Source organism: Hordeum vulgare, chromosome 4H (genome assembly GCF_904849725.1).
Source record: "Hordeum vulgare subsp. vulgare chromosome 4H, MorexV3_pseudomolecules_assembly, whole genome shotgun sequence".
Classification (NCBI taxonomy): domain Eukaryota; kingdom Viridiplantae; phylum Streptophyta; class Magnoliopsida; order Poales; family Poaceae; genus Hordeum; species Hordeum vulgare.
The window spans coordinates 13,625,532-13,650,192 of NC_058521.1; the positions used below are offsets into that span (position 1 = coordinate 13,625,532).

The 24,661-nt window shown below is 42.5% G+C and overlaps 1 protein-coding gene and 1 pseudogene across 1 annotated transcript; both read left to right on the top strand.

The window, feature by feature from the left end:
• The first annotated feature begins 15,940 nt into the window (after positions 1–15,940).
• Positions 15,941–21,293, top strand: LOC123451037 (carotenoid 9,10(9',10')-cleavage dioxygenase-like). The gene is made up of 14 exons (XM_045128053.1): positions 15,941–16,296; positions 17,710–17,780; positions 17,876–17,890; positions 18,075–18,186; positions 18,491–18,590; positions 18,695–18,757; positions 18,901–19,011; positions 19,092–19,276; positions 19,503–19,641; positions 19,977–20,094; positions 20,172–20,273; positions 20,431–20,700; positions 20,817–20,928; positions 21,064–21,293. The coding sequence occupies exons 1-14, from the start codon at positions 16,057–16,059 to the stop codon at positions 21,091–21,093; spliced, it is 1,668 nt and encodes a 555-aa protein (XP_044983988.1). The 5' UTR covers positions 15,941–16,056; the 3' UTR covers positions 21,094–21,293.
• Positions 21,294–22,133: 840 nt separating this feature from the next.
• On the top strand, positions 22,134–23,239 carry LOC123446315 (annotated as a pseudogene).
• The last annotated feature ends 1,422 nt before the right edge of the window (positions 23,240–24,661 follow it).

The window sequence follows — 24,661 nt, forward strand, 5'->3', positions numbered from 1 at the left end:
AGCTTCGGTTGGAGAAGACATGGCGATGACGAGGGCGACGCGGACGTAGACGAAGCAGACGGACGGAGGCGAGCAGTCGTGTGATCGCTCCCCAAAAACCTAATCGCCCCTCTCCCGTACAGGAACCGGAGAGGCGAGGTTTCGGAGGCCTGCTCTCCCGTCGACCGTGTACGCGGTAAACGGGACGGAGTCGCCGGCGGCAGCAGCAGCAAAAGGAACGAAAGCGTGAGGCAGATGTGATCTGATTCTCGTGACGGCTAGGGTAGGCAATCGCGTGCTTATAAAGGCGGCTGGGTGGAGAGACGTGGGCCGAACCCACGTCCGAGTCGGTAACGGCCACGATCCGACATCTCGGATCGTGCCTTGTCCGTTACGTATTCTCCGTTCCTGACCGGCAAAAATAAGCGCGTAGGTATGAGCTCGGCTCGGCTCATTCCCGCAACCCGCGACGCGTCGTGACGAGGCGTGGCGTGGCGAGGCGGGCGGCGGAGGAGGAGTGCGCGAGGGCACCTTCTCTTCTCACTCTCCAATAGCATGTGGAAGAGAGACCCTTATAAAGGGGTCCAAACTCTCCTCCACTAGCGGGGTGGGACTAAACTCCCACCACCTTGTCATGCCACCACCTACATGGGCCCTTGTAGATTTTCTGAAATTCTCTAATGGGCCTAAGGCCCACCTCCAAATTTCAGCAATCCCCCACCAGATCTCAAGGGCACATCGTGTTCCCTCGTTCCAATCACTGTTTTAATATACCAGCATTTCAGTGAAGACCTATTAGGTTGAGCTTCACCTAGAACAAGTAGCTACACTCCTTTACAACTGAACAATGGACTATGCCTTGAATTGTTAGCTTGGCGTAAAGGAGCTTCACCACAAGTCTTACTAGTACTAGACTGCCGAAGGTGACCCCTCGGGTGGAGCATATTAGTCACACTCCTGGCCTATTCATGAGTTTACTAGAGATCACCCAAACCTCATAGACTGTGACCAGCAGTCAAGCTCATATAGGTGTGTTCCTCCAAAGATCGCTCTGTAGGACAGCATCTTGCTTACATATAAGCTTTAGAACACATTAAGACAGTAGTCATCCTACCATACAGTATCTGAGAGTATTGCATCTCCAACGGAGTGGGTTAGTAAAGTTACTCTCCTCAGTTCACCACTGGCTTGTTTTCCCAGGTCCTACTTCACGGGATCTCCGATCATATAGGTTGGGTTACTACCATGGCAACTCATGTGGGTCTCATACCCATCTTCCTCGATGCACTATCTATCACAACACGTGATAGCCCTTTAGTAAAGGGATCTGCCAGATTCTTAGCCGTTTGGATATAATCCAACGCTATCACTCCGGAGTTTCTCAAACGTCTGACAGACTTCAATCTCATTCTTATATGTTTGTTGGACTTCATATTGTCCTTTGAACTCTTCACTTTAACAATAACCGTATGATTATCGCAGTTCATAAGGATAGCCGGAACCGGCTTCTCAACCACAGGTAAGTCCATCAAAAGATCTCGAAGAAATTCTGCTTCGACACCAGATGTGTCTAATGCTGTTAATTCTGCTTCCATTGTCGATCTTGTTAAGATCGTTTTCTTGCAAGACTTCCAGGAAACAGCACCACCCCCAAGAGTAAACATATACCCAGTGGTGGCCTTCATCTCATCAGCATCAGAGATCCAATTCGCATCACTATACCCTTCAAGTACCGATGGGAATCCCGTATAGTGAAGCCCGTGGTTGACAGTACCTTTCAAGTAGCGCATAATTCTTTCAACAGCACGCCAATGAACATCGCCCGGGTTTGCAACAAACCGGCTAAGTTTGCTCATAGCAAACGCGATGTCAGGCCTCGTTGCGCTAGCTAGGTACATAAGTGAACCGATAATTTGAGAGAATCTCAATTGATCTATAGTTGTGCCTTTAAACTTTCGAATAAGCACACTAGGATCATATGGTGTTTGACAAATTTTGCAGTCTGAATATCCAAAGCGACTCAAAATCTTATCAACATAGTGGGATTGCAGAAGTGTAATCCCACCCTCATCATCTCTCAACAGCTTGATGTTCAAGATAACATCAGCCACCCCAAGGTCCTTCATCTCAAAGTTTTGAGACAGAAAAGACTTAACCTCCTCAATTACTTTGAGGTTGGTTCCAAATATCAGTATGTCATCAACATACAAGCACAATATAACTCCTTCGCCCCCACCATGGCGATAGTATACACATTTGTCAGCTTCATTAACAACGAAGCCAACAGATGTCAGAGTTGTATTAAACTTCTCATGCCATTGCTTAGGTGCTTGTCTCAGACCATATAAAGATTTCAGCAACTTACACACCTTTCCTTCCTGACCTTCTATCACAAAGCCATCTGGCTGTTGCATATAGATTTCCTCATTTAGCTCTCCATTCAGGAAAGCCGTCTTAACGTCCATTTGATGAACGAGAAGACCATGAGAGGCCGCCAATGAGAGTAGTACTCTAATGGTGGTCAGTCTAGCCACAGGTGAATAAGTATCGAAGAAATCTTCCTCTTCTTTCTGGGCATAGCCCTTGGCCACAAGCCTAGCCTTGTACTTTTCAATCGTACCATCGGGCCTAAGCTTATTTTTGAACACCCACTTGCATCCCAATGGTTTGCAACCATAGGGACGATCAGTGATTTCCCATGTCCCGTTAGCCATGATGGAGTCCATCTCGCTACGGACCGCGGCTTTCCAGTAATCAGCATCTGGAGAAGCATACGCTTCTGAAATAGAAGTGGGATTATCATCCACGAGGTATACGAAGAAATCATCACCAAAGGTCTTTGCAGTCCTTTGTCTCTTGCCCCTACCACGGGCTTCCTCGTCATCCTCCTCAGGATTTTCATCATGTGTTTGTTCATAATATTCCATAGGAATGGCAGGCTCAGGAGTTATCTCAGATTCCTGTCTAGAAGTGCTTTGCATATCTCTCATGGGAAATATATCCTCAAAGAATGTAGCATCCCTCGACTCCATTATTGTACCGACCTTCACGTCAGGTACCTCAGATTTCACTACTAGAAATCTATAGCCTACGCTATTCTTAGCGTATCCCAAATTAACGCAATCCACAGTCTTTGGTCCAAGCTTACGTTTCTTGGGGATCGGTACATTGACTTTCGCCAAGCAGCCCCAAGTACGTAAGTACAAGAGTGTCGTCCTTCTCTTCGACCACTCCTCGTAGGGAGTGACCTCATTATCTTTTGTAGGAACTTTATTCAGGACATGACACGCGGTCAATATAGCCTCCCCCCACCATGCCTTGGATAAACCCGATGTATCTAACATGGCGTTAACCAAATCAGTTAGAGTACGGTTTTTCCGCTCGGCAACCCCGTTTGACTGGGGTGAATAGGGAGGCGTCCTCTCATGAATAATGCCGTGTTCCGCACAAAATGAATCAAAATCGTTTGAGAAGTACTCTCCACCACGATCAGACCGGACTCGTTTAATTTTATATTCAAGTTGATTCTCAACTTCTGCCTTATAGATTTTAAAGTAGTGTAGAGCCTCATCTTTAGTATTTAACAGATACACATAGCAAAATCTAGTGGAATCATCTATCAATGTCATGAAGTATTTATTTCCACCTTTAGTCAACACACCATTCATCTCACAAAGATCAGAATGTATGAGTTCTAATGGTGCCAAGTGTCTCTCCTCTGCAGCCTTGTGAGGCTTGCGAGGTTGCTTTGCTTGCACACACGAGTGGCACTTAGAACCTTTGGCTAAAGTGAAAGTTGGGATTAAATTCAGTTTTGCTAGCCGCGACATAACACCGAAACTTATGTGACAAAGACGTGAATGCCAAACTTCAGATTCATTAACACTCGAATGAATATTGTTCACGACTTTATTACAAAAATCTGCTAGAGAAAGGCGGAACAGACCTCCGCATTCATAACCTTTTCCAACGAAAAGTCCATATTTCATAACTACTACTTTATTAGACTCGAACACCAACTTAAACCCTTCTCTACACAGAAGGGAGCCACTAACGAGATTCTTCTTGATGGCGGGGACATGCTGCACGTTCTTCAGCTGCACGATCCTTCCCGAAGTAAACTTCAGATCGACCGTGCCAACACCAAGAACAGAAGCACTCGCGCCATTCCCCATCAATACGGACCCGCGACCGGTGGCCTGATAAGAAGAGAACAATGATAAGTCAGCACACACATGAATATTTGCACCCGTGTCCACCCACCAATCGGTGGACTGACAAACTGTAAATACAGTAAGTAAATTACCGTACCCAGATGCACCACTTTCATTGTTGCCCACAATCATGTTTGCAGACTTGGAGTCCTGCGCCGGCTTCTTGTACTTGTTTGGGCATTTGTTCGCCCAATGTTCCTCTGAACCACAAGTATAGCAGCCATCTCCCTTCTTATTCTTCTTGAAGGGCTTCTTCCCCTTCTTCTTGAAGTAGGTATTCTGTTGGACAGAGTTCTTTCCCTTGGGCTTGTGAGAATTGAAGTTCCTCTGATGTACCATGTTGGCAGTAGAAGAGCTTTCCACCGCTTTTCCATTGGAGTCCTTTGCTCTCGATTTCTGCTCAACACTCAGATGGCCGATGATGTCCTCTACTGAGAACTCACGCCTCTGATGTTTCAGAGTAGTAGCAAAGTTCCTCCAGGAATTAGGGAGCTTAGCAATTATACAGCCCGCGACAAACTTGCCCGGCAAATTGCACTTAAGAACCTCAAGTTCCTTAGCTATGCATATTATCTCATGAGCTTGTTCCAATACAGAACGGTTGTCAACCATCTTGTAATCGTGGAACTGCTCCATAACATACATCTCACTCCCAGCATCGGTGGCCCCGAATTTAGATTCGAGCGCCTCCCACAAGTCCTTGGCAATATGCATATGTAAATATGCATCAACCAGCTTATCTCCGATCACGCTAATGACTGCTCCAAGGAATAGGACGGTGGCCTCCTTAAACATCTTCTCCTGTTCAGGAGTGATAGTTTCCGTAGGAGTGACACCGGCTACCCAGAACACGTTCATAGCCGTGAGCCATAAGGTGGTTCTCGTTTGCCAACGCTTGAAAAAAGTACCGGTAAACTTATCCGGTTTCAGTGCAGCAGCAAAACCATTACTCGAAAAATTCCTACAGACATTAGGTTTTTGGATTGTTGAGTAAATAGGCAATTTTCCGAGTATATTAATCCACGAAATAATAACTAGCATGGCATTGACTAGACTAATGACATACTGATCTTGAGCTAACCTAGCACATACTACGCATATAGTGGATACATCTATGCAAACAAGTAGTACTGCTAGGATAAATACGAACATGAGGATAAACGAATCATACCCTCCAATCGGCCAGTTGGCCGTAGCGGCAGCGGCGGCGGCGGCAGTATCCTCTGCCGTCTTCTTCTCGGCTTCCTCGCGGAGACGGTCAGCTTCGGTTGGAGAAGACATGGCGATGATGAGGGCGATGCGGACGTAGACGAAGCAGACGGACGGAGGCGAGCAGTCGCGTGATCGCTCCCCAAAAACCTAATCGCCCCTCTCCCGTACAGGAACCGGAGAGCCGAGGTTTCGGAGGCCTGCTCTCCCGTCGACCGTGTACGCGGTAAACGGGACGGAGTCGCCGGCGGCAGCAAAAGGAACGAACACGTGAGGCAGATGTGATCTGATTCTCATGACGGCTAGGGTAGGCAATCGCGTGCACTCATTCCCGCGGTGGGCGGCGGAGGAGGAGTGCGCGAGGGCACCTTCTCTTCTCACTCTCCAATAGCATGTGGAAGAGAGACCCTTATAAAGGGGTCCAAACTCTCCTCCACTAGCGGGGTGGGACTAAACTCCCACCACCTTGTCATGCCACCACCTACATGGGCCCTTGTACATTTTCTGAAATTCTCTAATGGGCCTAAGGCCCACCTCCAAATTTCAACACCTTTCACACACAGCTGGAGATCAAGCGATGACTTAGGCCGGCCTATTAATACAATACGTTGAACCGTTTTCGATTTTATGATCCTACTAAAGTTTTCTAACTGGTTTTTTCTCGTATTGCACACCTTCTAAAAGTTTCACTGAACAGGTATTTTCTTGTTTCCTTATGATTTTTCATGGTTATTCGTTTTTTCCTTTCCATTTAATTATTTTATTTATTTATTTTTCTTTTCTATTCCTTTACTGATTTTTTCTCAAGGTTATTTTTCTTTTAAGAAAGTTTATATTTTGGAAATCGTTCCGAACCTAAAAAAATGTTCGTTCTCTTGTAATACGTCTATGTTTCCAAAAAATATTCATTAATTCTAAAATTGCTCCCATTTTTTATAAAAATTCTCGTTTGTCAAAAAATGTTCAGAATGTTTTTTACAAACTTTGCAGAACAAAATGCTCTTGTTTACAAAAAACATTCACAAGTCTCAAAAGATATTCTTTTTTCAAAAACAAATTCGCATATTCAAAAAATGTTCCAGCTTTTCCGAATTTGTTCACATATTCAAAAAATGTTTGTGTTTTCGAATTTTGTAAGCAAATTCAATAAATGTTCACAGACAATGTTTGCATTTTGTTAGCAAATTCAATAAGTGTTCACAGACAATGTTTGCATTTTGAAAAAGTCGTTCATAGTTTCAAAAAATGTTTGTGTTTTCAATTGTTTTTCCCAAATTCAAAAATGTTTGAGAATTTCAAAATTGACCAAGTTTTTCGAGAATTGTTCGCATAATCAAAAAAGTTCCTGTTTTCCTATTTTATTTGCACATTAAGAAAATGGAACGTCGTTTGAAGTTATAAATAATTTGTTCAAAATTTGAATTTTCATAACATTTTTTAACATTATTCAATTTTTAAATTTCTGATCAAAATTTGATAAATAGAACAAGTTTCTTAAAGCACAAACAATTTCTAAATTTAGGAAGTTTTTTGAAACGCAAAACAATTTCAAAAATTTGAACAACTTTAGAAACGTGAACATTTTTTAATGAATCAACCACTTTTTTGAAAACCTTAACATTTTGTTGAAACTATGAACATTTTCTGCAAAATGCGAACAATTTTTTAAATACCAAAAATTTTTTAATGCAAACAAACGAGGAATATTTGTAAAATTCCAAATACAAACTTTTTCCAAAAAAAAAAGAAAAATATAACAGAAATGTATAGAAAAAAAAACAAAAAAAGGAAAATAAAACTTGCAAAGGAAGAAAGATGAAAAGAAAAGAAACATAAATAGAAAAAAATTGAAAAGTCGAAAAACTAGTAAAACCCGGCTTGGGAAACCCGGGTCCTGTAGCTGGGGGTAATCCACCAGTAGTAGGCCAGCCTATGTCGCTCGCTCGCGCCTGTTCCGTGTGAGTTTCAACGACAGTTTGTTGCAGACTTGCAGTTAGCGTCAAATAGGATATTTCCGGGACGGAGATGCCAAAGGCCCACCACACACATTTTTACAATGAATAATTAATTCAAAAAAGTGCATCCACCATTCGACATTTTAGGCTATTTTTTATTTCTAAAAGATACAATGTTGCATTTTTTTCCCTTTTTAGGAAAAGGATCAAATCTATTAAAAAAATTCACCGAAAACGCAAAGCACATCAAACATAATAAACATGCTCGGAGGTCCACGGACCACTACCGTTGCTAAAATGAGTCGTCGACTCGTCACTATTGCCTATTTTAATACCTTTATGAAGAGGATGAGAGGATTTTACAAAGCTCACAAGTGGCACAATTATCTCAATTTCTCCCATGAAGAAGTGGAGACGACGTACGAGAACATTAACAACAAGATACCATACAAACACCACAACACGAAAAGAGTACATTGGCTCGGCTTCAGAGATATTGAAGATACAACCAAGAGCGGGTGATCTTGAACCCCATCGCCATCTAAGCAAGCATGGCTAGTGGTACCTTGGCAAGGAGAATGGAGAAGGAGGAGGTTGTCGGTCGATAGCGACGGCGGCTAGGGTTTCTGTCGGTGCCGCCCAACTAGAATGTCCGTTCAGTCTATGACTCCACATATTTCTATCATCAGTTTCGCTATAAATATCGAATTCTCCTTCACCTACCTTTAACATGTCGGAGGTATTATTTTGGGCGGGCGATACCCTATTTTGGGCCAATCCCCACGGTATGTATGAGTTAAAGCCTATTTCAACCGTCAAATGGAAAAACGTCGTACCCAACAAATCGATACACACATGAAAAATCGGACTGGAAAAAGTGGGAACTTCCTATACGCCGCTCATTACGGTAAGTAGTCGTCGTTTGGCACAGAAGGTGCAAGCGAGCGACGGGGTTTGAGCCAGCCCGTTAACATTTCCGCCGATCCCGGTTTTAAGAACCTTCTAGAGGTTTTTAGCAAGTGTTTTCCGATTTTTGAACTTTATAGAAGATTCCTTGAACCGGTTTTTTTATTTCCTTTTTTCTTTATTTTATTTTGTTCTTTATTCTCTTTCAGTTTGGAAAATATTCTGGATTTTCAAAAAATGTTCCAGAATTTGTCGGAGTTTGAACAAATGTTCCGGAATTTCAAAAAGTTTCGGAATAGGTAAAAATGTTCTGAAATGTGATAAATTACTCTGGAATTAGAAAAAATGTCCCGGAATAAATGTCCCGGAATTTGAAAAAGTGACCCGGAATTATTTAAAATGTTTCGAAATTTGTAAACTGTATCTGAATTTGACAACTAAATTTAATTTTTTGCCGGAATTTTAGAAAATGCTTCGAAATTTAAAAAAATGTTCCGGAATTTTTAAAATGTTCTGTTTCTTTTTCAAAAACTGTTCTGGATTTTCAAAAAACGTTCTACAAATTTGGAAAATGTTTTTGGTTTTTCAGTAAAGGATCTGGTTTTTCAAACAAGTTTTCAGAAAAATGTTTATAACTGAAAAATGTTTCAACAATATTAAAAAAGCTTCCAAATTTGTTCGCATTTTTTAAAATTATTCACAGTTTAAAAAATGTCCATGTTTCCAAAAAATGATTGGAAAATTCAGTTTTAGTTCGTTTTCATAAAAAATGACAAAAATAAAAAAAGAAAGAAAAATGAATCAAAAAAAGGACATAAGCAGAAAAGGAAAAAAAGAAACAAAAAAAGAACTGGGCCGGCCCAGTCGGACGATCGCCCTGTGTGACCGAGGGACTCCGTGCCGCAGAATGCGGTAGGAGGTCCCGAACAAGTGAGCGTGCGCGCATTGCCAGCTCCATACAAGCTTGCTGGATGCCCTGTCGCTACCCGTGCTTGCTGGGGACCAGTGTCACCACATCGGTCATCCGCGCTTGCTGACGACCAAGTACTTTCATTGCGAATGCACTCACAATGGTACTTTCCGTGTAATAATGACCTTTGGGTTCGGCATCACTATTGTGTCGTTTCATCCCTCTAGCTGCAATATGATGCTAATCTACCACCTTCACTAGTAGAAAAAAGACCTATAGCTCCGGTTCGGTTGGGTCATTAGTCCCGGTTCACGAATCGGAACTAATGCTAGCCCCGGTTCAGCTCCGAACCGGGGCTAATGGTCCTTCACGTGGCGGGGCTTGGAGCGAGGGGGGGCATTCTTTGCTGTTTTTTAGCATTTTTTAGAGTTTAGGGTTTGCACTAAATTGGATGGGGCTATTTTGTTGCCCCATATTTTCCCATTTATTTGTTTTAGGCATTTTTTAATTCTTGTTTTGCATTAAATTTGATGGTACATACACAACAATAAAGGAACAACTATATTGCACATCATCGTCACGAATATATTACACCATCTCATCCGTCGTGCTTTGTCAAACATATAATAAAATGTAGACACGAGTTACACATGCACATATGCATCTCTTTTACACTTTAACATTTCATCTGAATTGCATCGACGGGAAATTCTCCATTCACATCTAGGACCTCTCCATCTAAGAATCCGGCAATTTCTTCTTGAATTGCTCGTACACGTTCCTGTGGTAGAAGACCGTCTCGCAACCGTTCGATCTAATTTAAAGAAGGGGTCAATATATATATATCAATGAAACCGAACAAAATTGACGGTAATAAAATAAAGTTGTGAGTATTTTTTATCGTACTTCAATTTTTTTATGTTCGTTTTTTGACCGTCTCATGGGTCGTCTGGCGAATGAACTCGCAAACATAGTATCCACATAAATTGTTCCCTTGTTCCTGCCTCAAGCACTTTACCAGAACATAGTTCAATCAAAAACATAATCAAGAATGATAATGATATTGAAACTAGAATAAAGAGATGCGCAGATCTAGTTAGTAGTTACTTACATCCAATTGTCTAAATGTAAGCTCTCACATCCAAACACCTCGAGCCTTGGCGGTGAATCGTTTCCAAGCCCTGCCAAGAAAAGGAAATAGATAAATGAGTTCTATATTAATTCATTGCTATCAGGAAATGAACGAAAAGTTTTCGATATAGTACCATAATGATTGAAATTACCTCTCGAGGCATTCCTGCATGTTCGCCCATTCAGCGAGGGGTGTGTGTTTCGGGTCCATGACTTTTACCAAGCCTCGTCAGGTACAATGATTAACAGAATAAAGTGGAACATGCGCACGCATAATGAGTCAATTATGCACTTACAATAACATCGAGTAAGCGAAAATAGAATGTGTGTAGTAACACTCACTTGAAGTTGTAAGGAAAATAATATTTCCCTTTTGGTACAGGAAAACCTTAACCCTTGTACCAAGTTATTCTCTGTCTCACGGGAATTCGTTGCGAGACTTTGGTGATGAATGAAATATGGGTCAATGAACCCAATGTCATAGATTTGTCCTCTTTTGAATTCGAGAATCTTCATTCTGCAAAATTAATATAGTGATGAGTAAGATTATACATGCAAGAACGAGCTGAGTAAGACATAATGACATAAATTGATAATACTTACAAACAATAGGCACTGATGATAGATTTGTCGAGGGCGTCTTGTTTGTATAACTGAAATAATTCGTCGAATTCAATCATTAGCACGCTATCTCCATGCCCAAAATGCTCGTTTTCATATGCACAGTAGATCCAGCTTTGTTGTTCAGCACATGCTCGCATGTACCAGTCATGCAATCTTCGCATTTTTGTTGGTAGCTCGTTGACTAACTCAGGTTTGACGAGAGGAGCCCCGTACCGGTACACGTATGTCATGTCAGCGAATTGTTGCATATGGTTTAAGTACTCATCAATAGACATGACAGCAGCCTTGGTAGCTTCTCCGTATATTACAACAAACTCGGATCGATACTGGCTGTTTCATCATTCCTTTGCTCGATCGCAGATCCGTTCGAGCACACCTTTGTATCGGAATACACTTTGAGCGGGGGGCACGATTGGTTTTTTCTGTTGTCCGAGCTGGGCAACTGATTTCGCGTTGGACGTACTACTCTACAACCGCTGCTTTTTTGCCTGAGCCGACTTGAGAATAGAGCGTTCATAGTCTGCTGGCAACGGTGGAGGGGGATCTGCAAGGGTTTTCAGCATTTTCACGCACGCGGCGTGATCTTTTGGGGTGACCGGGAACTCTGGCTCTTGGGCGGCGGACGTGCTCGTCCTCCTCCCTGACACGGCGACGTACCTACCCCTCGGGGGCCGGCACCCTCAGTAGGGAGGTTAGGCTTCTTCCGGTGATCTGCCCCACCGTTGAAATGCTTGTCTTTCTTTCTTACGGGATGATTGGTCGGAAGAAATTGACGACACCCTAGGTAGACAACCTTCTTAGATTTTTTTCAAATATGTACCTTTAGTCTTATCTAAACAGTGCCTGCATGCATTGTATCCCTTGTTTGACTGTCCTAAAATGTTACTAAGAGCAGGTCAATCATTGATGGTTACGAACAGCAATACTCATAAGTCAAATTCCCGCTGTTTGTGCTCATCCCACACACGTACACCTGATTTGGCCCACAACTGCAAAATTTCATCAACTAATGGCCTTAGGTACACACGTATACATGGACACATGCAGTATTTTTGTATCAATTACAGATGAAAAGGATAAGGTTGCTAACCTCGGCCGAGGATATCATTTTGTGTGAACGTAAGTGTGACTCGGGCATTAGTCGAAGTGCGTCGGTCACTGTACATCCATTGGCGGTTCATCTGTATTATGAAATTAAGTATATCAAATAACCATTGCAGAACTCATGAATAGAGAAATGACCAAATTAATACAAGTTCATCATCACATTAAAACCAAAGCACAGTAGTGATCAAATGTTATTATTGCAAAAATAATTACATAAAGTTCTCTCATAAAACAACATACAACTATGTAAAACATTTAAATGCAAAAACAAATGCAATCAAAATCGCAATTAAGGTAACAATTGACCCAACAACATAATGATATCAAGCCTCTTTATCAATGGCATATTTTCTAATATTCCTAATCTTCAAGCGCATTTCATCCATCTTCAAACGCATTGCATCCATCATCAACCGCATTGCATCCATCTTCATCTTGCGATCATCGACGACATCGGCAACATGCAACTCCAGTTCCATATTCTTCTCCTCAATTATTTTCAATTTTTTTCTTCAAGTAATTGTTTTCTTTTTCAACCAAATTTAACTTCTCGACAAAAAATTCTATGTGGGTTGGAATTTCTGGTTCACATATCTCCTAGACTAAAAAATATATGTCATGTTGGTCGTCATAATTGTCATAAACACTAAATAAACAAATAGTTATAAAAGATAATATATACCACATCCGAATCATAGACAGGACGAGGGCCGACGGATGTGGATACCAAAACCATCGCACTATATAATAACAGAAAATAATGAAAGTAAGTAATTTATACAAGTATTTATCTAAATCATACAAGTAAGAAAAAAATTCTTTTAGAAAGAAGATAAGAACAAGAGGCTCACCACGGTGGTGCTCTCGACGAGATCGGCGCGTGCGATCGACAACGGTGAGGACGGGCATGGGACGGCACCCTAAATATATGCAGACTCTAAGAAGTTAATTTGAGCTCACATTTTGCATCTAAATCAAAATAACTCCCATATACACTCATACACTAAAACCCACAAACCATTCTACTTCTAGAGCATTTGAAATGAGCTAAATTAGCACTGAGAGATGAAAGGATGAAGTAGCTAACCTTTTAGAACACTTGTGTAGTTGGTGCACGGCCAAACCTAGACAAATATTGAGGAAAATGGAGCTTGGAGAGGAGAAAGCTTAAGTAGTGTGGCTCGGACATTTCATCGAACACCTCATGTGCATGCATAGAAGGATGGCAAAGAGCATGACAAGCACACCTCAAGAGTCAAAAAACAGAGGAGAGGGTGGGCAGGGGCGAGGGTATATATAGGCAAAACTTTAGTCCCGTTTTTTTGTCTAAAACCGAGACTAACAGCCTATCATTTAGTCCCGGTTTTTGTCTCGAACCGGGACTAATGCTTCACGGCACGCCACGTGGCAGTCGCTGGATCTTTAGTCCCGGTTTTTGTCCCGAACCGGGACTAATGAGATGAACCGAACTGGGACCAATGCCCTGGCAAACTGAACCGGGACCAATGCCTGGCAATGGTCTCGGTTTTACTTTGACCCAGGGCTAATGTGGTTTTGTGCTCCGGCCGAAAAGCCTCTTTTTCTACTAGTGCTTGTAGCACTTGCAAAACCTCATGTACTGCATCATCGCCAATCAACTGCTAGTAATACTTATAGAAAAGCGTCGGTAGGCCGTCCATACACGGTGCTCTGGGACCACCGATACTATCCAGAGTCGTTATTACTCCATCGGTCGTAGTCCAAAGGATCCACGTCATAGCCTCAAACACTACCAAAAGAGAGTACGGTTGGAGAGGTTGGAAAGAGACGAGTCGTTCACGAGTCAATCCCACGGGTGACTCCAGGAGCCAACCCTACCACCACCACCTCTCGACCCCCGTCCCGGCTTCCCTTCCCTCGCAGCCGTCGATGACGTCGCCGGCCAAAGGCAGTGTGGCGTAGGCGGTGGCAGGGCGATTTCCTTCCATGCGCTGGAGGCGTGCGTCGCGGGGTGCTAGGGATGGTGTTGCTGCGCTCAGCACATATGTATCATGTTTTGGATGTGTGTGTTGTGATGACGTGCGTTTGTATCGGGTTTATTTATAAAGCTGGACAAAAGTTTTTTTAAAAAGAATACGGTTAGGCATGAGCGTGACAATGGCTAAGTCTATTTTGAACCCTGAGATTGTAGAACATGTCGCAAATGGGTTCAACATTCAAATCCCTGAAATTGATACCCTCACTTCTTCAATCCCGATCGTTTTTGACCTTTAGGCCGTATCCAAACAGAAAAGACCAGGATGAGTTTTTTTAATCAAGACTAGGATGCATTTGCTATGCTGGTTCATGCGCACACCTCTCCTGTATCGTTAAGCCCCACGCCCATAGTACCCCACAGCCGGCACCGTCAGCTGTGCAAGCCCACAGTCAGCGAGTTTGCATCGCCGGACCTTGCTGTGGCGGCGTATGGAACAGGTGGCGATGGGGATCATGGAGACGTGCCTGAGCGCGGCTACCCGTGCATGTCCTGATGTCATTGTTGTCTAGTCCCCGATCGCTCCACGGTGACTACTTTCCGTCGGCCGAATGCGTATGTATGCTGGGCTAAGTAGGATGACCTGCGGATTGCTTTCCGGCGAGACGCACAAGTACACAAGCCATGGTTGATCGATTCTTCCAGGAGACAACACTCACGTACATAACAAACTGGCTACCAAAGCCTACTGTATCGATCTTGAGACTAGCTAGTTAATCAATCGTTTTTGCCAGTTAGCTAGCAATGCAGGTATAGCAAACTACGAGCCGATGATCCTTGATCGATCTGGTGTAGCCGCTGATCCGCCAAGTACCGACGTCCTTCGGTTCTCGAGTCACCTTAGTCACCGGCGAGTGCTCCACTAGCGGCCCCACGGTGCCGTGCAGGCATGGAGAAGCAACAACAGTCAACAGCGAGGTGGCATGCGGGTTTGAAGCAGCTGGATGGGCGGCCGGTAAGGCGGTCGTCGGCGTGCATGCGCTGCGCGTGCTCCGGGGAAGGGAGAAGGGAGAAGGAGGAGGAAGGAGAAGAAAGCATCAGTGCTGTGGTGTCCTCACCAGCGGCGGCGAGCCGTGCGTGTGTGGGGCAGTGGTCGAGCGCGAGCTCATCAAATCCACTTCTTAAACTGGCTAAGGCCTTGTTCGGTTAATCCCGGGGATTGAAGAGGATTGGAGGGGATTGAGGTAGATTTTGACTTACAGGGGATTTAATCCTCCCCAATCCATTTCAATCCCCTTCAAACCCGTTGCAACCGAACAAGGCCTAAAGGTTCATTTAGACCGGGATTGACAAGGTTAGGGTATCAATTTCAGGAATTTAAAATTTAAGGTTCGTTTGCGATCTACTCCCTCCGTTCCTAAATATAAGTCATTTAAGAGATTTCACTAGGAGTCTACATACGAAACAAAATGAGTGAATCTACATTCTAAAGTATGTCTACATACATCCGTATGTAATCCACTAATGAAACCTCTTTAAAGACTTATATTTAGGAACGGAGGGAGTATTCTACAATTTCAGGCTTTAAAATAGACTTCACTCTCAGGACATCAACAGCTGATCGATGAACTCTATGAACAGCCGTCGCCGTCGTCGACGATTACCATGACAAGCTGCTGCTGCTGCTGTACCAGTATCAATATAGTAATAGAATTCATTCGTCAAGCACAGTTTGCACAGAGGATTTGATCAGCCAGATGGATGGAGTATATATTCATTCCACATCCATCCAGAGAGACAAGAAAAGACGGGCGATCTGGGCGATGGAATCAATCCACGGAGGAGCTAGAGAGGCGAGGCCGGTTCGATGTGATCCTCGGCGCGCGGCCGGCCAACCGCGCCACCGCTGACATGACATATGGAGGCCGGTCGGCTGTCGCTGTTGCCATTGCCGTGCCGTCCCTCCCTCTTCTACTCTCCCAACCCAAGTCCGAGCCAACGCGGACTCTCTGCCTGCCGAGCATCATCTATACAATACAAGCCCAGGGAGCCAGCTAGCCGGTGATCATGGGAGAAGCAGCAGCGGCCATGGAAGATGCCCAGAGGAAGGGGTTGGCGGTGGTGGTGCCGGCGCCGCGGCCGCGCAAGGGGGTGGCGTCCTGGGCGGTCGACATGCTGGAGCGGCTCGCCGTCCGCCTCAGCCATGGCAAGAAGGCCGAGCCGGTCCCCTGGCTCTCCGGCAACTTCGCCCCCGTGCCGGACGAGACCCCGCCCGCCGCCGGCCTCACCGTCCGCGGACACCTTCCGGTCAGCATCCCTCTCTTCATCCTTGCCTCCCGCATTTTCGACGGTAATTTGCTGAAAATTTTCTTGAAGCCATACAGCCCGCTCAACGAAACGCGCTATTTCGCCGTTATAACCAAGATTTTTGTTCTCCATCCCTTTTTTTCTCGGTAGGGGCCGGAATACCCGGTTACCGAAATATATCGAAATTTTCAAATTATTTCATCCGAAATATTCAAATGAATTTTGAATTGAAAGTCAAATAGTATTAAAATAAATATTCTTTAAGAAATTATGCACAGGGACAAGAGCTTGTCGTAGTGGTAGGAAGCAGCATAACCTCAGCAACTGTTCTTTTTTGCTTTTATTAACCCGTTGCGGGATACCACTGGGACAGAGACTGCTATATGATCTTGTGTCATACAAAACCTATATGATCATTTTTACAGTTTAAATTCAAAATTTGAAAGAAAAAAAATCATACGAGATATAGTTTTCTCAGTGGGTAGCGGAAAGTCCGGTTTTTAAAAATCTCGGGCGAGAAAAAAAGACCTGGTTATAACACGGTTATAGCGTATTAGAGAAGGAGATGTTACGTTTTGGTAAATTCGATGGCTTCAGCTTTAAACGCGCAATTAGCACGGTACGTCTTGCTGTAACATTGTAACTTGTAACGTTATAGCATGCACATGACGTAAAAATAAGAAAACCACAACTCAACAAACCTGAAAGTCCAAAACCACCCCTCAACCACACCATTCTTACTCTCTTTTTCAAGTTCTTGCATGACAAGGACGCAACACTATTTCATCCCTAGTTTATGGTTTGACTAAGTAATTATGCATATTTCCTTGTAGCTGACTTGTCCCGCAACAAGTTTGTTCTGAATTTGTAATTGTATATAGATGGAAAACATGCAGGGAGTACCGTATATTTTTTATTCTTCCTTCTCTTTGTAAAGTGTAGTTTGTCTTGTATTCGGTACCAAACTGAAGCTTGTGTTTATACTTTGTACTCCCAGTAATTATACTCTGTACTGAACTGAAGCATTGTTATTTATTATGCCACGAGTAACATCAAACAAATTTATTTATTTTTCTTTTCTTTGTAATTATACGTTGTGCTAAACTTAAGCTTGTATTATCTATTGTGCCATGATAGGATAAACAAGCATTTCTTTTTTTTCCTGGGAAAGATTTAGTTGCTGCGATATTTTATTTCTTGATATATTGGTATTTTTTTGCAAATGTTATTTTGAAATATAGCATTCTATTAACGCGCTATAACTTGTGTAGTATTTGGAGAAGAGCCTCGCTATATTTTGTAGGGTGCTATATTTTTCGTTGAGCCCACTAGACAATCAAATATTTTCTATGTCAAAAAAAAAGATTATCCTTCCTTTTCGTCATGGTATTAATTCCTTTCTGTTATGTTCAGAAGTGTTTGAATGGAGAATTTGTCAGGGTGGGGCCTAACCCCAAGTTTACCCCCATTGCAGGGTATCATTGGTATTGCTTCTTACTTGTTCACGACAATAATTTTCCTTCCAATAAGTGAGGCTCATTCTAATTTGTATTGGTGTTTGTGTTTTCCTTTTTTGCAGGTTTGATGGGGATGGGTATGTGACACAATCCCTTTCTGTTTGGAATATTGTATATCTAATTGTACCGGTTGCGTGCACATTCATTTTCTCCTGTTTCTAGTACAGTTCTACCGCTCACGATTTCCTGATAGTCAAGCCTCAATCTGTCATTCAAACTTTGGCTTCATGGTTGCATCGACTTGTACATTGTTTCTTACAGAATGATCCATGCAATGCGTATTAAGGACGGAAAAGCTACATACATATCAAGATACGTGAAGACTTCTCGCCTTGAGCAAGAAGAGTATTTTGGTGGACCAAAGTTTACCAAGGTAAGCTACGTGTTTTCAACTAGAAAACCTGAATCTTCTCAGCAGTTAATCAATTACTTATTATGTAACACTTGATTGTTGTGATCCCCAACTATGCTCCCTTTTCCTGCGGGAAATGCTCCGGTTTTCGTATTCATTCTTGCAAAAAAAAATACTCTCTTGACTAAGAATCTTATATACACCGTACATATGTATGACTTAATCCATTACTAAAACCTCATCTCTCCCATCCATGTGGGTTTAGTGATGGCTATATAAGAAACCGGTTGTGCGCATACATGAGTTTTTCCCTCAATCTTTACAGATTGGAGACCTGAAGGGTGTTTTGGGGTTGTTTATGGTTCTAACGCAAGAACTTAGGAAGAAACTCAAAGTCTTAGATGCTACTTATGGAATTGGAACAGGTACTTATTTACCTTAAGTAGCCATTGAATGGTGTATATCTACATATGTTTCATGGGCATTTTATTTTAGTGGCAATTTGTTGATTTGCTCACTTCTTTTACAGCTAATACTGCTCTTATATACCATCATGGCAAACTCATGGCCCTGTCAGAATCAGATAAACCTTGTAAGTTATCATTCTATTAGCACAATTTCTTTCTATACTCGATCATGACCCGCACATTGTTGTGGGCATAATAATCCCATATACTCTGCATGATAAAGAGCACATACCAAATTCGGAGCATGAGTTTCTATTTCTGTTTTCAGATGTTATTAAGATCCTTGAAGATGGAGACTTGCAAACTCTTGGGTTGTTGGATTATGACAAAAGGTTGAAACACCCTTTCACCGCTCATCCGAAGGTTGATCCATTTACAGGTACACTACAGTGAAAACTTACTATTTCTTAATTCCATTCAGGAAAATTGGGTTGAATGATGTTTTTATCCTTCTTTCAGATGAAATGTTCACCTTTGGGTACTCACATGAACCTCCTTATTGTACATACCGAGTCATCACCAAGGATGGAATTATGCTTGACCCCGTGCCAATAACAATACCGGAATCTGTAATGATGCATGACTTCGCCATTACAGAGAACTACTCCATATTTATGGACTTGCCAATGTTTTTTCGACCAAAGGTACATGATGATTTATGTACATAATGGTAAATACATCGATAATAAATGTCTTCCATAGATTTCCCCCATGTACCATGTCTTATCATCATGTTGAAGGATGCCATAGTTAACATTTTTTTTCTTAGTTGCATGGGATTGATATATGTTCGAATCAACAGTTCATAAATGGTTAATACTCCTTTTCATAATCTTGTCTGATTGTACCCTTTTGTGTTCTTGTATAAAGGAAATGGTGAAGAATAGTGAATTTATTTACAAGTTTGATCCTACAAAGAAAGCTCGTTTTGGTATACTCCAACGCTATGAAAAGGACGAAAAAAACATCAGGTGGTTTGAGCTCCCCAATTGCTTCATATTCCACAATGGTACGCCATCTCCAATATTTCTCTTGGCTCTGAATGTGTAATATGTCTATATCATTTGTCATTAATTCAACATAGATAGGGAAAGGATGTATATAAAAATGTAAATGCAATTCTTTATCTTCCCAAAAATTTGTGTGGTAGTGTAGCATAATTAAAACTAAAACTGAAATAAGCATGTTCAAGAGGATGAATTAACTACAATATCAGTTCCTCAAGTGATTTTTAGCAATGTGCATGCAAAACAGAAAAAGATAGTTTTGGGGGAGATCTTTTATTAAAAATCAACCTGAAAACAATCATATGACAATATGAATAAGAAGTATCTCTTCTCGCAGCTAACGCATGGGAAGAGGGCGATGAAGTTATTTTGATCACGTGTCGTCTCAACAACCTAGATTTGGACCAGGTGAATGGTAACCAAAGCGACAAACTTGAGGACCCCGGGAATGAGCTGTATGGATACCCACAGTATCGACCTTTTATTTTAATTCCATCCAACCCAATGCTTGCCCTTATTTTATATCTTTCAGGTACGAGATGCGATTCAACATGAAAACTGGTGATGCTTCGCAGAAGCAATTGTCTGTCTCTGCCATAGACTTTCCTCGAATCAATGAGAGTTATACTGGCAGGTACTTATACTCGAGATCTCACTTTAAAGTTTGTTTTCTTCTATGATGCATATACCATTAAAAAGTATTAACACATGACAAACCTTACATTTTCAAGTAAGATTCCTACCTGGAACTATCAAACTTCCTCTCATAAGTTACTTTTGTTGAAACGCAGAAAGCAACAATACATCTATTGCACGATACTTGACAGCACCGTGAAGGTGAGTGGCATCTTGAAAATGACCGGCATCATAAAATTCGACCTACACGCCGAGCCAGAGAGCAGCAAGGAGCAGCTTGAAGTTGGGGGGAATGTGAGGGGCATATATTACCTGGGGCCTAGTAGATTTTGTTCAGAGGCAGTCTTCGTGCCCAAGGAGCCTGGTGTTTCACACGAAGAAGATGATGGGTACTTGATATTCTTTGTCCACGATGAAAATACAGGGTACTCCTTTTATTTCATACATCACTAAGGGAAGATGCTACTGTTACATGGATGCATGGAATCTGAAGTTAATGTGATTAATTTTGTTGTTCTTTTTATGTGTACCATGGGTGCAGGAAATCTGAAGTAAATGTGATTGATGCGAAGACGATGTCTGGTGATCCAGTTGCAGTTATTGAGTTGCCAAATCGGGTTCCTTACGGATTCCATGCCTTCTTTGTCAACGAGGTACTTTTCAGCTTGAAATGTGTTTCCTTATTTTATTTTATGATTGTGTAAACGCCAGGAGATATATTGCTTTTTGCAATTGGTGGCTGCCTTGTGTTGATGAAAGAAGAAATCATGTTTGTGTTCTTTTGCCAGGAACAACTAGGACATCAAGTAGAGCGGTGAAGAGTGATAAGAAGGAAGCATTAGATGAAGATTTTTTTTGTAATGATGTGTGTGATGCAGTATCTTTCTATGTGCCAGATCAGCTGGTTGTGAGGGGTTTCACTTGGTTTTTCGTCAATTAACTGGGCAAATATCTTCTTCTTCATTAATGAAAATGGCAGGTATTTTGCCTTGTTAAGAAAATATATAAAGGAAGTACCATGTTCTACCATGTCATAGAAATAAAGGAAAGTAACATAAATATACATTCATAATAAGAGTAATTGTTAGTCAAATACTTGTATGGTGTTTGGATCAACCAACACAACGAACAAGCTAGTAAATTTGATATAGAACCCTGATAAACCTGGATGAATCATCCAGATGGCTTTGCAGGGAGCCCCTACTTGATGCTCTTTGCGTCAAATTGGCGGCGCCCCGCAGAGGAGATAGCACTACTGGGCTGGCCCATCAAGCTGTACCACGGGGCGAGAAAAATAGCAAAAATCGAGGCAGCTTGACACGAGGATTCGAACATGAGACAATTGTCAGCACCAAGCATTAGAGAATATGAAATTTGTCAGCACCAAGCATTAGAGAATATGAAAAGTGACTTTACAAGGGATAACCCTTAACTACTGATTTCGAAGAAAAGTAATGATTTTATTGCTTTATTGTCGTCACTGTCGTGCATCTTTGACCTTTCTTGTACTTTGGTCTTGTTGGACCGTTTTAATATATTAGCTACAATACATGCCCGTCCCGCAGTTCCTTTTTATCATTGTGTTTCCTTTATTCATTTGGTTCACCTGGCACAAACTAGGGGTTAAGCTAACGTACGATCTACGCTCACAAAGATTATTGATTATCTGGTAATTAACTTCACCGATGCGTTGTTGTAAATCGATCTTCACACATCATCCGAGACCGTGTTTGCTGCGTACATGCACATGACTACCGTTGCATAAACACACCCCTTCCACCCCTTCTTGACAAGCCAAAGCACCACCAAAGTGCTTACAATAGAAGTACCAATAAGCAAAGCACTAGTCGAGCACATCATGGCCATCCCCAAGGCTTTGCTACTTGTCATCCTAGGCTGCATCTGCTTATGCAGTAACACTGTTCTGTCAGCTCGTGAGGTTGGCGACGCGGCCATGGTGGAGAGGCACGGGCACTGAATGGCAAAGTACAACCGCATTTACAAGGACGGCACGGAGAAAGCACAACGGTTTGAGGTGTTCAAGGCCACGTTGCCTTCATCAAGTCATTCAATGTCGGAAACCACAAGTTTTGGCTCGATGTCAATTAGTTTACCGACCTTACCAACGACGAGTTCAAGGCAACCAAGACCAACAAGGGCCTCAAGAAGAGTGGTAGCAGGGCTCCGACTAGGTTCAAGTACCACAATGTTAGCGTCGACGCAGTTCCAACAGCCGTTGATTGGAGGGCAAAGGGTGATGTCACTCCTATCAAGGAGAAAGGGCAATGTGGTAAGAAAATTTAGAGTAGTATGTATATATATCATTTTTCCATGGTAACTGAAATCACATTAAGTGCAACACTATTATTGCAGGCTGTTGTTGGGCCTTTTCAGTTGTGGCCACAACCGAGGCATTGTAAAGTTGAGCACCGGGAAGCTTGTCTCGATGTTGGAACAAGAGTTAGTTGATTGTGATGTCCATGGTGTTGATCAGGGTTGTGAGGGTGGTGAGATGGACGACGCCTTCAAGTTTATCATCAAGAATGGCGGCCTCACCTCCGAAGCCAACTATCCCTACACGGCACAAGACGGACAGTGCAAGACCAACATTGCAAGCAACAGCATGGAAACCATCAAGGGCTACGAGGATGTACCCACCAACGATGAATCTTTTCTTATGAAAGTCGTGGCTAACCAGCCTGTATCAGTAGTGTGGACGGAGCGGATGTCATATTTCAACACTACTTCGGCAGGGTAATGACCGGCTCGTGCGGAACTGATTTGGACCATGGGATAGCGGCGATTGGATATGGCATGACGAGTGACGGAACAAAGTATTGGCTGCTCAAAAACTCATGGGGCACGACATGGGGCGAGAGCGGGTACCTCAGAATGGATAAGGATATTTCCGGCAAGAGTGGTATGTGTGGCTTGGCCATGCAACCTTCCTACCCCACCGAGTAGGGAAATACATTGCCATGTAGATCTACAGTTATACATAAATACATGCATTTTTATCTATATATATGTACCTTGCAGTGCACTACATTATTTCTTTCTTGTAAAATAAAAATGCTTCGTCTATATATATAAAGAAGATAGATGACTTTGAGCTTGTCAATGGTGATGTTTACACTAAAATCAATCTTATTTGAATCCACACATTGGCTGGAATAAGATTTTTTTTTAAATAAGAGAGGACCCTTGATATTTCATCTATCAATCCACATGTCCATCTTATTAAATAAGTTTATTACATAGCTAGTATTCCACTCATATGAAAATAGGCACAACAATAGGCAATAATTCGCACAACTCGGGACTCTGTTAACATACGAAGTGGTTGCACCTAGATTCTAGAGTACCCTCCGATTTTCACACACTGCAGTAAAGCACATATGATAACCAAAATAAATTAGAAGATGTAACCTTTGTGGGCATTTTTCCTGTAAAATATGGCCGGAGTTGCATTAGTCAAGACGCCACGCGGGTAGGTCGAACCTGAGTTGGACCAGTGCATTTTGATACTTATAGGACCTAGCTGACACACCAAGAATTTGTTTTAGACTTCTTATGCATTTTACACTCTAGAAAAAACATTGCACTAATTAAGTCCTCCCCATCTATTTTGGACATGTGAGAGCTCACAAAATAGTATTTTGTCCCACTTTATAGATAAACCCAGATGGCCAAATGATACAATGTGTTGAGGTAACCCCTTACAAAGCAAGTGAGAGAAAACTAGGCTAAAACTGTACAAGAAACGCACTACGAGCCCCCCGAGTAGAAGCGCTTGAGTAGCACGACCACAACAAAAAACACCGGGAAGCATACGAAAAGCAAACCCACGTCTCGGATGAAATCACCGGACATTATCGCAACGCCTCCAGTAGAATTTTCGATGGAGAGGGCCCTCTGCCGAGCTCAACCCTTCCTACGAGCAGTTTGGACAATGCTTCATCAAGATCCAAGATTGCCCGAAGATGTCGTTGAGCTGTGACCAAAGGTACATGAGCTCTACGATGCCGCCCCCAAGAGGGTAAGAATGCAATGTGTCATCATCGAGTCTAGCAAAGGACGTGGTTTTCGTCGAGCATGAACAGGGGGTGGAAGTAGAACCATGATGGCACCCACATGTGTCCATGGTGGTGGCACCGAGACAGGCTGCACCGAGAAGCGTTGGGCTTTCGCTCGATACCTCCCTCACTCCTTGCCTAGGATCCCTAGCCCCCGACCCTTACACCTGGATGGCATCAATAGGAAATGTATGGCATAAATGCAAGCTCTTTGCACTCATAGCATCAACTTATCATGAGAGGACACTGAGTGAACCTACATTTTCGGTATAACCGAGCAATAGGGAGAGGATCCGCAGAGCACGGAGGA